At 43.9% G+C, this 13,570-nt stretch overlaps 1 protein-coding gene across 1 annotated transcript in view; it reads right to left on the reverse strand.

Annotated features, from left to right (window-relative positions):
- The window catches only part of garnl3 (GTPase activating Rap/RanGAP domain like 3), a 101,587-nt gene that overhangs the window by 14,297 nt on the left and 73,720 nt on the right, over positions 1-13,570 (reverse strand). Inside the window, 12 exon segments of the mRNA XM_036528515.1 lie at positions 59-234; positions 2,983-3,099; positions 7,343-7,444; positions 8,548-8,574; positions 8,691-8,805; positions 9,940-10,014; positions 10,299-10,421; positions 11,370-11,485; positions 11,726-11,769; positions 11,771-11,830; positions 11,943-11,988; positions 12,265-12,373. Of these exon segments, the coding sequence (XP_036384408.1) occupies positions 59-234; positions 2,983-3,099; positions 7,343-7,444; positions 8,548-8,574; positions 8,691-8,805; positions 9,940-10,014; positions 10,299-10,421; positions 11,370-11,485; positions 11,726-11,769; positions 11,771-11,830; positions 11,943-11,988; positions 12,265-12,373 (1,110 nt within the window).

Below are 13,570 nucleotides of genomic sequence, written 5' to 3' on the forward strand. Positions count from 1 at the left end.
AAAAGGTGGAGGTGGTGGGGGTCTGGGAGGTAGAGGGCGAGCTGGTGTTCATGTTTACCCTTATGTACTGGAACTCCTCCACGGGTGATTCGGGGGGCACGGTCACCATGGCGACAGCACTCTGGCAGTCAGGCCGAGGCTGCCTCCTGGTGATGAGGAGGAGCTTGTTGCGAATGGCCGCCACAATGCGCAGCTCCACACCGTGGTGAGTGTTGATGGAATACAAATGGCAACCTGTGGAGAGAAAAGGAGAGGGAAAGAGACACAGGGGAAGAGAGAGACAGAGAGAGGGAGGGAGAGAGGGGAGAGAAAGAGAGGGAGGGAGAGAGGGGGAGAGACACAGAATGAGAGAGCGAGAGAGGGAGAGAGAGAGGGAGCAAGAGAGGGGAGAGAGGGCAGGCAAAAGAGAGGGAAAGAGAGAGAGAGAGGGATAGGATGAGTGAGGGGGAGGGGGAGAGAGAGATGGGGTGATGCAAAGGGGGGAGAAAGAGTTACGTATATAGCATATTTAAATATAAATGTAATTTAAATACAATGTGTTATTTTATTTATTTATATATTTACAACCATTACTTTTCATGTTTTAGTTTTTTAGGAGGTTAATAGTCATCTATTATAATTTTGTCATATGAATGAAAATTTGTTTGGCAGTACTTCTAGCAGTGCATCTGTGCAATCATGCCCATAAAGCTTGTTTGAATTTCAATTTGAATCTGAATTTTAGAGAGAAGTAGATGGAGATAGGGAAGAAGACAGAGAGAGAGAGAGAATGACACATGTGACCTAAGAGGGTGAGTAGCTTTTTCAACACAGAAACTCTGTCATGCTAATAAAGCTCATTTGAATTGAATTTTGAAATTTGAAACCATAGCACTAACATAATATAAAAGACTAAACAGACCCAGCCCACTGTATTATTACAGAACATAGAATATTTTGATTATCAATAAGTATAACTGCCTTATTCAGTATTTGATCTGTATATATTTATTTGTGTCACATGCTGTGGCCATGACTACAGATTGTATTTCATCCCAATAAAGCAATTAAATTTTAATTTGAGAGACAGAGAGAAAAAGAGAATGAGGGAGGGAGAGAGAGAAACGGAGAGTGAGTATGGCACAGATTCCTTTGGTGTGACATAGACGCCTGTCAAATTTAACACATTTCTTTTAAATGCGCTTCACTGTGCGACACTGTGCTTGCTGCTATGTGCTCCAGCTGTGAGATCAAGGGGTTCCTGATTTTCGTACAAACAACAGCAATTTGAAGATGCGGCAGTCCGGCTTTAGGGCGATTTCCACCAGCCGAAAGCACTTGCAGCAGGAGAATGGCGAGGGAATCTCTGAAAAGTCTGTTAGCATTCTGCAATGTTTACAAGCTTTCGCAGACATGAAAGATCTCCCTGCCTCTCTCTCCCTCTCCGCTTCTTTTACTTCATTCATCCTCTTTTTTTACAGCCTCTCCTCCCTAAATCACCTGCCTGTGCCCAGCCTTTCGGTCTCATGCGGGGCAGTATTCTACAGCAGGATTTATTCCCTCTCTTTCATTCCTCTCCCCAAGTTTAACTCCCTCGCTCCCCCCTCTGCCACAAACGCTCACTCCTATCAGATATCCCCGGGGCCTTATCAGACAGCCGGCTCACCCCAGTCTGGTGCTGTTGAATGTAGTTTATCATCAATGCTGACATCCGTGAACCCGCACAAAGACTCTGCTGTGAGGCAATACAGGGCTGAGATGTCTCAGAGAGAGCGAGGTTCAAGTGGGAAAGCAGAGAAGAGCCACAGATATTTTACGTATGGACAAGATATTCAGCTCTATAGGCTACCCGTTGAAAGTTTTGTCTCATTGTTGAAACTATAAGGGTTCTTATTTGATGGCTCTTTCTGAACGTCCCTGAAGGGGTGTGGCCTAAAACAGAGCATCCGTGGCTAGCGTAGAAATGCAGAACTCATCTGGGCCTTCCGTGACCTCAGAACCTCTTACTGTGAAGAAGAAAGGAAGTAAGAGGCTGAATATCTGTTCATAATATAAAATATCAGTGGCAGAAGCCTCTGGAGAGTCTCCAGCTGAGGTTGAATACCAAACCAATTTTATATCAAGAGTCTGGTGGCACATGGAATATATAGCAGGACATTGGTCAGTCATGGAGCGAGCTCAGGGAGGTGGAGGAACGCAAAGCTGGGTTTACTGAGAGAGGGAGTGGTCTGGGGTTGTGGGGGAGAACAGAATTAATAAGCCTGGAGGATCAAGGTCTGAGCTGGCCCAGCCAGAGAGAGAATGCAAGGCTGATTGCCAGTGGTGGGCCTGAGGGGATAGAGCCGGAACTGCGGACTGGACCAGGAGAGGCAAGCCTGAGCCAGGCGGGGCGGGGCAGGGCAGGGGGTGTGAGCAGCAGGGCGGGGGGATGGGAGAGGCCAATCTTTGACGCTGTGAAACTCAAACAGATCGATGCTGTGGTCTTGGCCTGTTCCTCTCAGGCACTGACGAGCTGGCAGGTTGTCTGGAACCCTGCCAGTTCAGGTGCCCTGAGGACCGGGTGGGGGGGGGGGGGGTGTAGGGGGGGATGCAGCTGTGAAATCAATCTCACTGTTTAAGCAGGTAGGGGTTCAGTGCAGTCTGCTGTCAAGAGACCATGGAGGGAGACTTCCTAATTTAAAACATAATGCAGGGACAACTGGAGCTCATTTGTACCAGATAGCTGGAAGATGAAAAATGCACAAACTTAGGACTGACAAGAGGTGAGTGACCACTATGACAGACCTCATGTAACAAAAGCTCTGGGTGCAATGTAATCAAAGAAAATAATTTCAAGCTCACTCTTTTTTCTACTGTTTTTAACTTCATTATACCACAGTACTAGGTTGCTGTTTTTAAGACACAAATCACTGTCATGCCACTCAGACACACATTCGAATGTCTTTAAAATAAGGTAGGGCAGAAAACTGGTAAACAGACAGGAGAAAAAATGGCCCCTCTTACCTTTTGTTTTTTCCAGCTTGTTTTCTCGGCTGTCGCACTTGCTACGGATTAATTGCCTCTCCTCTAAGCCCCTCTTGAGCGCACTCAGTCGGTAGACATAGAGACGTGCATCTTTCCCTGCAAAAAAATATCACTGTGAGAGAAGAAATCAGCACAACAGAGCAGCACTCCCTGACCAGTCAGTTACAAGGCATCTACCTTTACACAGATGCTCAATGGATATAATGCTGCTGGCTGACAGAAAGACACTCTATTAAGAAACCTTTATTACCATGCTATTACTGTGTGGCAAAAAAATAAAAGTTAAGTTACTTAATTAAAGTTAAGTTAAGTTAAAGTTAAGTCACCCCATTCCTTCAGACGGGGCTTGAAGACGCACCTCTTCAGACTCTACCTGGACTGACCCAGCACACAATTGCTGCCCCCCAATCAGTGCTGTTGTAAATTGCTGTGCTTTTTAAATTGTTTCTTGTTGCCGCCTTTACCCTGACACTCATTGCGCCGTTTGAAGTTGTTGAAGTTTGCTGTTTGAAGGTGTATCGTATTAGTTGCCCTATACGCTGTAGTTGTACAAATCTGATAGTACTGTGTCCTCAGACAGACCTTGCTCTCAGCTGAGAACTGTCTCATTGTGGAATTGTACACATCCTGTCCCCGTACTGTCGCTATACTTACTGTATGCACTTTTGTAAGTCCCTTTGGATAAAAGCGTCTGCTAAATAAATAAATGTAAATGTAAATGTTAATTGATTTATCAATTTCCATTTTTCCCACAGTTTTCTTCCATAGTGTTTCCGACACACTGTACGAGAGGGACATGAGCATGCTGAAGGCGCACCTAATGACACAGATGAACTGACATAAGTCTTATGCAAATATGTATGGCATCTAAGAAAATATCCCTATTACTGCTACAATGATACTATGAATCTTAGACATATATTGCAGAAAATGTCTGCACTGTAATTTTGCAATACTTTCCACCATAAATATAAAACATTATGTTATTTTATGAAGGTAGCAAGAATTGACAAGTTTTATAATGTGTGATTATCAGAGGGCATTTCTGGACATGTTCCTATTTAGAAAATAATTTGATAAAATGATGGCATTGCATTCCCTCCTGACGAAGCTGCTAAGAAGCTCCTCTGTACCCTGCGAGCGTCTGACACGCAGAGGTGTTTCAGTTAGCGTTACGTGAGGCTCTTGGAGCGATTGGGCAGCTCGCCCAGGCGTGAGTGTGACAGAGGCTGAGAAGAGGAAGATTCCTGCAGACCGGGGCGTCAGTGGGCGGCCTGCCAGCCAGGCAGGGCAGTGAGGGAGGTGCACTCTGCCTCTCTTCCCCCTGTCTCTGCGGGAAGCCCATTTCCATAGGTCACCTGAGTCCTGCAGGCCCCGGCTACTCCCACGGTCTGGGAAGAGATCGATGAGGTGCCGGGGCGAGGTAAAGCTCCCTGAAATGAACTTCCCTGCAGGAGCACTGCCTTTCTTTATTCTGCCGTCTCTCTTCATTGTGAGTGGGGAGTCGGAACCACAAGGAAACACACAGCAGTGGACTCGCATTCAAAGAATGAAGTGACAAAGCCTTGGACGGCACTGTGTGGAACTTTAATGTGTGTGTGTGTTCATGTGTATGTGTGTGTGTGGATGTGTGTGTGTGTGTTTGCTGCTGGTAATGACTGGGTTGCTTCGAGGAAGTGCAGTAGCCTTGAGGGGCCTGGTTTGGTGTGTCAAGATTTGAAAGGTGCTTTGATGACAATAACGGCTTTTTACAGATCGGTCTGACAGGGCTTTGTAATCAAGTCATCTCCACTGTAAGCAATTATCTGCTCCGCCAATCTCCGAGAGGGCTGTGGAGAGCCCAATTACCACTGGCCTATCTCCATAACATTTACCTTCCAGAGCACTAAAAGCCTCCTGGTGGACATGCTCTGATTCTTGTGTCCAGATTGGAGGACCTGGTAGTATTCCTCTCTTTACTATGTGAGAAAAGGGGAGAGAATGGAAACATGGCAGCTAACTGCAACTGAATGCAAGACTCCAAGGAGCAGGGCACCAAAACATGCCAATGTATATATGTAAGGCCATCTGTGCCCTGTGCTAGTATGTTCAAGCACAATAAAGTTGTTTCTATATTCATGCTCTGTCATGAGACAAATTTAATTATACACAGTGAGATAAACCATTTGAATTTAACTGGGATACACACTACAACATTCAGGTCCCAACAGGCAAACATTCTTTGGTAAGAACATATAGTCCTCTGTGCCAAAGGATGCAGGTCTTCAGTACAAGAGGCTGTTACAGGAATGTGGGAGTATACAAAGAGCCACATTACATAAAGAGCTGCTATGAATCATTAGACAGTCATTAAAGGGGTCATCAGCAGCTCAGCTCACAAGGTGAAGGCTGAGCCCCATGGCAGGGATCCCAAACCGGCCGTATGATTTGCCGACAATGACTGGGATCCCACAGTGGCAGAACAAATTGGCTTCTATGTGACAGGTACATCGGTGGATGGGTCAGCTTGGGCTTCCTCATCTCATTGTTCTCAAGCACACTGCGAGCCACTTTGGCAACACGACTGGACCAGCATCTGCCTTCCCATCCTCACACGCTTTCTCTGCAGAGCACTGCACAGCTCACAGTGCGAAAAATAGCCACTGGCTGCCTGGGACAGTATCAGAGGGCTACTTTTTTCTCACTCCAGAACTCCAGCGTGAGTGCAGGGATTATCACAATGAGACTACCTCGTGTGGAATTGGCAAAACTGGGTTGCATGAAGGGGAATGCAAATAAAAAACAGACCCGTGATGATATTTTTCAATGAGCATTATAGCCAAATGATCCCATTCTCAGAATGGAGCTGACATTTTGGTTTATACGTGGCTGTCTGCTGGTGTGTGTGTGTGAGTGTATGTGTCTGGGGGTAATGGGTGTGTCACGTGACTCGGATGGTTCCAGCCCCGCCATGGCAGAATGCCCTGATCCCCGAGGGGTGTCTGCCACTTCATGGCACAGCAGCAATTAGACACTTCAGCAGTGGGCAGACTGTCTATGCCTCAAACCCTCCACTCATCACAGAGTCTGGCTGTCACACACGGGGGGCGGCTCGTTATACACCACAGAGGTTCAATCAGGAAGAAACCGGGTGGACTGTGAGCACAATCCCCAAAGAGTGGGGGGAGGGCAGGAAAAAGATCATGTCCTCTTGGTAAGATGGGTAGCTGCCTGCGAATTCAGCCTAAAATATTAAAGCCTTCCTGGACTCCTGGTTTAATTATCTGATCAGATTTCATGTGGGAACGAGATTGAGGACCTGTAACATTAAAATGGCACCCAACACTGAGAAAACCAGCCTGTTTCAGGAGCTATGTTACTGGAGCAGAAACTGGGAGTAACCATCATTGAACACTCTTTTGATCATGCATAGTTCAAAATTTGTTAAAAGCCCTCTGAAGCAGGGGTACATTCTCCATGCCTTTTGCACACCGATCCTTCTATCTGACAGTAATGGACACTTATATGACCTGAATCTTCCCGACGCCCTTGAAAGAAACCCTTCCAAGAAAGCAAACTGACTTTCAGCTATTGCCCGAAAATTCAACACTCAGCTGGGATTTGTATTTGTTCTCTGTATGAGATTCTATATATTTCTTTTGTATTAAAATATATGATGCTAATCATCCACTGCTATACATGCTTACACATGACATTTAAGTACAGTCATGCACCGCTTAACGTCCACGATACATTCTGTGAAATAGGACATTATGTGATTTGGACATTGTGCGAACACCATACTATATACTTAGCAAACCTATATGGAGCAGGCTACTGTAGCCAAGATACTGTAAACATACAGTACCGTACTGTATTTCAGCTAATGTATCTGGTAAAGTACACTGTAATATATGGGATAAGTTGGTTAATACTGTAAAATACTAAACATAATACGCATTAATACACTGTACCATTATATGCCTGGCAGCGCAATCGCTTTATTTCCATGAGACATGAGATACATGTGTTGCACATGGGAAACGTTGCCTTCACTACGTCCGGTTATGTCCGCTAAGTTCCATTCTGCGATCGGGATTTTTAAACTTTATTATAACCTTATGGGACTATGGACGTATATGCGAACAGACGTTGTCCGAATGGACGTTAAGCGGCGCATGACTGTATTGTGATGTGTCACAGATTAACAGATGCACCTGTCCCACTCTCTGCCCACCCTGGTCAAAGGTGCTCACCCACTCAGGCTGGCCATCACCTGACTCCAGATCAGTTTTACACAAGAGCGAATGACTGCATTTGCTCTTCCCTGAAATGCAGAGGGGGAGAGAGTGTTCCTCACCTTTGTCAGCCCTGGTGATTAGGAGATCCTGAGGTTCAAGAACATGCATCTGTTTCACCACAATGGTCTTATCGAACACCTGCACAGGGACTGACGGTGTATCTGCCAGGGAACACACACAGTGAATGAGAGAGGAACAGTCCTAGAGGAGTTCTCCCTAACCAGTATCTGCAACTTAATAAAAGCTCTTCAGATAACAATTTTGTGCTGCCTCTCCTGGGACTGTGCTCTTCATTAATTGGTACCAGATGGAGGTTTATTGTGAGCTTATTACTGTAATGTATGTTACATTTCACATCCTCCAGGCTAATGTGTTACATCTTTTTCAATCCATCATAATGTTTTGGTTTAATTTTAGGCATATACACATTTTAAGTGCATAAACAATGGCATCGCATAGTGTATGGTTTTAGAAATATGAACAGTGACATGAGAATGTGGTTATCCATGACAGCAATTTTCATTCATTGATTTATATTAGCTTTCATTTCAACAGTTGAAAACAAAACAAAACCTGATATTGTATATTTGTACACAAATAGTCAAATCTGAAATTGATAATTAGATATGTCTCTACATATTACTGAATGTACACATTTGAAAATCTCCATATGCTGAAACATAAAAAATCAAAGAAAAAAAGAAAAAGTGTCAAAAAAGTAGTGTAGTGCGTTACTTCAACATGAAACATACTGCATTCCCCCAACAAATGAGGCATCAAACTGAAGAGTCCTTCAGAGGAACAGAGGAGCCAGGTTATTAGAGGAGATATTACACACCGTCACAAGTGTGGGTGCAATTTAAGGGCACAAATTTGTGCTGGCTTTGAAACTGGCATCAGTAATACCATGTGCGCTGGCTACTGATGTGCACAGATGAATCCTGTGCCACTTCATTGTTCTGGGGAGTTCATCACATCCAACAGCACTGTTAGTGCATTAAAGCAAGCGTTTTGAGGCCTGAATAAAAATGAGTTTCATAATGGGAAATGTGACAGGAATGTAGTGATGAGAGAGACCAAGAGCAAGTTACATGTTATACTGGCACTATACTGGGACAGCTGTAGTCTACTGCACAGTACACCACCACCAGTACGCAGAAACAACCTGCTTTTGCTCTTTTTCTACAGTAAGTGTGATGTAATTAGTGACTGCAATCATCTTATTAGAAATGCATACAAAATAAGTGAAAAGGAATATGCTCACCAGCATTTGAAAGAGCTGGATCCGGACCTGAAACAAAGCAAAGCAAGCATCACTGTGCTGTTTATTGGTCTCAGACAAATATGTTTGTAAAAATGATGATACAGTAATGACAGAAATCAGGGTAATAACCAATCTCCAATTACCATCCAGCAGCATCACTCCGGCAGCTTCCGTTGCAATTAGCAAGGACTGGCCCCAGGAGTCACCGCACACTATCTCATACGGAAAGCTGCTGCAGAAGGACTGGGACTCCCAGGGCTATGAGGAAAACACATATTGGGTTAAATTCAGCATAGCCACACAGAGGCTGAACTACACAGGGGGAGACATGGAGAACATTGGCCTGGTTTTCATCACGGCCACCACAGTTTCATGGCTTAGACCTGGATCTGGTTTGGACATTCCTCATTGAAGAATGACACAGAGAGGGGGTGTGGCCTCCCGCACTACTCAGACTCCACTCACTCAGGTTCTGTGGAAAATCCACAGGATAAACAGTGACTGCATTGTGTTGTGGTGCCCTTTAATGTCGAGTGCCACTTGGTGGGGTTTTTGAAGTGTATACAATGTGTATACAAAAGTGAATACAATGTCAGTGACATACAGTGTCAGCGTCAATGACAGTGCGTACAATGTCAGTATTACAGCTAAATCCATGCTGTGCATAAGTGCTTTTGTGCACCTGGTTTAACATGCCATTTAAGTTGTCTGTTCTTGTTGTTTTGCTTATTTTTGTCATTTTCAGAATACAATACAATATGTATTGTATTCTATAAATGTGTTTACTGTGGACACATATTATATTATATAATATTATATTATATTATATTATATTATATTATATTAAAGTGTTTCGATAATCTGACTCCTCACAGAGTGTTAACACCAGGGTCACCTGAGCAGTGGGCAAGAAATCTCTGATGGCATCATCTTTCTAGCTATCAGCCCTGCAGCAGATGCGTCACAGTGCAATGGAAAATGTGGATGTCAGCCAAGATTCTTTATGATTTCATGGCAGTCACAATTTTTAGAATGACAAATTGCATACTTTGGTTGCTAGAAGATGCCTTTGCTGTTTGTTTTTTGATGTATTGTAAAGCTTTGTTGACAGCGAGTAGTTTACAAAACCTTAAGTAATATGCTCCTAAAATCACCTCTGCACCCATGAACCCAAGGCACCCACGAACTAAGTACATGAACCAAACTATGAAATGCAAATTTGACAGTGTACAGTAAATCTCAACAATGGATCTAACATTTTGTCACTGACTTTCATGAGTGACTTTCATGAGACTGTGGCTCCTCACTCATGTGGCAACTAAAACAATAACCGATTGTAGCTACAAGAGAGGCCTACTCTCCCCGTGGTCAATAAAAGTAAGGTTCACACACCTCCTTTCTACACAATCCTGTGGTGACCAGGCTGGTAGGGGCATCGCCTCGTACGATGGTCTTCAGTTTCAGTGCCTAGGAAATGACAGGAAGTGTTGACACTTCTAATGATTCTTTAACTGAAAAAAGTCTGATTGAGTGCCAAACTACAGTATGACTGTGGATATGTCCTACAACAGGGTGATAAAATGGAGCAATGCAGACATCAGATGGATGAGGTAAATAAGTAAAGGACTCACATTTGTTACACCACCCATAAAGATGAAGCTGGTGGAGATTCAAACTCAGGTCAGCTGCAGAGAATGGCACATTACCTCCTGTGTTCTGAGCCCTGGTCTCACTCACACCTCACACTTTACCTGCCCTATCCTGACGAACTCGGCCTGCCGTGCCTCCTCCTTCTTGCGTGCCGATTTGGGTGACTCAGGGAGGACATCACTAAAGGAGCGTCGGTTCAGCATGTTCTGAGGAGAGAAGGGAACCTAAAGATGGAATCAGGAAAGAGAAGAAGGCCTCAGCGAAGGCCCAGCAGCAGGGCAAAACAGCTGCACAGCAGAGAGCCCGCACAGAGAGAGCAGAGAGATGGCAGAGAGACCACACAGAGACAGCAGAGACCGCAAAGAGAGAGCGGACATATGGCAGGGAGACTGCACAGAGACAGCAGAGGGACTGCAGAGAGAGGAAAAAACAGCTGAGAGATAAAGGATAAAAGACAGAGAGAGACTGCAAAGAGAGGGCAGAGACAAAAGAGACAGAATGGATAGAGCACAGAAACAACAAAGGCCAGAGACAAGAAAGACAAGAGGGAGACAACAAAGAGACATAGAGACAGAAGAGGTAGAATTAAGACTACAGACCATGAAAGACAAAAGGCAGAGGAACTCCACAGAGATGACAGACCCTGCAATGAGAACAGAAAAACAGCAGAAAAGCAGCACACACACAGGAAGACAGCCTATGAACAGCCGAGAAATGGAGGAGCGACAGCGGAGAGATTGCAGAGAGACAGGAGAGAGACAGGAGAGAGACTGCAGAGAGACTGCAGAAAATAGCAGAGAGATGGCAGATACAGCAGGGAGACTGCAGCATTGAAGCACATAGTGAGTGGCAATGAGCAGGGCAGAGCAATAAGCAGTGTCCAACTGCCAATCACACAGCAAAGATTGAAACATGGGGGGTTGAAATGAGACTGCTAATATTCAATAAGAAAAAGGTATGAAGCAACAAATACTCAGGTTTATATTTTCTCTCTAGCAATACTACATAAGTAACTTTACTGTTGGGATATATGCAACTACATTGATTTTCCTGCATAATGCTGCTGTGGTGTTCATTGATGTGCTGACTCATTGTGGGTCTAACAGGTTAGAAGATCCCACAGGTGGCCTTCAGCTCAACAGGGGCCACGGGTAAACCGGTCCTGCATCTACCTTGTGGAGGTCGGGCATGAGGTCCTGATACAGAGATCGGATCAGCATATCCAGAGTCCGCTGACGTTTCTGAGCAAACGTTGGCGTCTCCAGGGTGGCCTTCTCTCCATTAATTACTGAAAAGGAAGTGGACAGAGCCAGTCACAGAAGACCATTAGTGATTAGAACACCACCAGTTCCAGCATCAGCTCTGCCCACTGCATTACGAACCTACAAACATAGTGCCAGGAAGGCCGAATGTCACAAGCCACACAAACAAAACACTTTCCTACAACAAGTTGAGGAAAAGCTGCTCCCGCTTCATAACTTCCAAACTTAAACTAAGGATAGTGGCGTGGTACTGAGACAGTACTTACATTTCACTAACAAAAAGTCCCTGAATTCTTGGTGGTCTGTAACACTGTGGGGAGGGGAGGGGTGGTCCAAACAGGGGTACACTCTCCTCTGAGAATATCTTCAGCCTGTCCCGTGTCACAGAGCAGTCACATGCTATGACTCCAGGGTGAAAAGGCTACATAAAATAATTCACATAAAATATCATATCCATCTAACAAATACCAAATGCATGTGTACCTGTAACTGTTGTTCTGACTGTTGTATCTAACTAAGGCAAAAATATCTGAGGGTTATTTAAGGAAAATAAAACAATGACTGTGATATTGGATGTAATTCAGTGACAGACAGCAACCAAGATTTAGCTACCTGGCTAATTACCACGCCACTGTATTAAAACCACTAATACTTACGAACACAAATCCTGTGGATTTAAAATGTTATTAGTTAAAAATGAGCCGATTAACACTTGCACAAAGGCTGGCTTATTATTTCCTTGGCTGCAAGTTATCTCCATATGTCACGGCTAAGACCCGGGCTGTGGCATTTCCCATAAGGATACGCGTAAAATGGGATCGAATCATGGACGGCTTAAAGGACGGAGAGGCGTCATCCCCCTCCTGGAACACTATGGTAACAATATCATTTCCAATATGTCTTTTCCTCTCCACCTGTGTGGAAACAGAAGTGCAAACACAGACATGATACACAGGACCTGTCAGAGGAAAACAGGTGTTACGTGCACAGTAAGTGTGAAATCCTCATGTACAGGCATGGCACAAACGTGTGATGTTCAGTTTCTTTGCCTGGGTGATTTCCCAGTATAAACCAATGAAAACATGCCTCCAATGCACCATGTATTAAAAACATATTCATTTTGGTGTTGTATTATGTTCTTTGAATACAGGTTTTTCCAGTTAGGACATAATCAGTTACAGAATACATCTCATAATAAAGCTCATATTTCCTGGACAGATGCATGACCAAGAGGTGCAAAGAAATTCCTGCAGCTTAAATGCATATATTTGTACATTGGAAAAATAGCGCTTCACATTTTACAGCTACACCAATCCTGAAACTTACAGCACTACACAATCCAACCAAGCACCTTTATGACCTCCTGCTGGCAGAAAGTACACAAAAGCCTTCACTTTAATGTGAAATAATGTGCTTAAAATGAAAAAAAAAAAAAAAACAGGTGCCTCAAAAATAATTCTTACCTAAGAAGGAGTACCTATATAAAAAACAGGTTAATAATGAATTTGTATTCTCAATAGGACACACTCATCTTTGTCTTCAAAAGGAGAATGGTTAATCAGAGTAACGTCGTCTTCAGTGCCACACTTGTGGAGACATTGTGTGCCCTGGAGTTTTGAAAGTGAATGTATTTATGTATGAACATGTGAAACATTATCCAATTATAGAGGATGCTTAATGATCTTAGAGGCTAATTTTCCATTACGATGGCAGTGAACACTTGCTCCCCTGGATAAGTATGAAAAGAAAACGCTGGTATTTATTAGCAGCTGCAAACTATTTGAGAATGGATATAATTATAAAGATACAGCCTTCAAAATTGCTTCCTGACATAATTCACTTAGCTCGTTTCATGTTAATATTTCACCCAGAGGAAACAATCAATTTGTCCTCATTTTGATCAGTTTTTAAAATATACACTACACCTGCTTGGTACATTGTGAGAAGTGTCTTGCTGTCTGCGGTATGAGCAGTGATAAAAGAGGAGAATTCAAGAGGGCTCTCTCTCTCAAGAACACTGACCTTGGCAGGAAAGCGTTCAACAACATCTATAGCGGTGTGCCACAAAAGCCAGCGATGATGTGCAGTTCCAAGCCATGCAAGCACTCCTC

This window comes from Megalops cyprinoides, chromosome 5, assembly GCF_013368585.1.
Source record: "Megalops cyprinoides isolate fMegCyp1 chromosome 5, fMegCyp1.pri, whole genome shotgun sequence".
NCBI lineage: Eukaryota > Metazoa > Chordata > Actinopteri > Elopiformes > Megalopidae > Megalops > Megalops cyprinoides.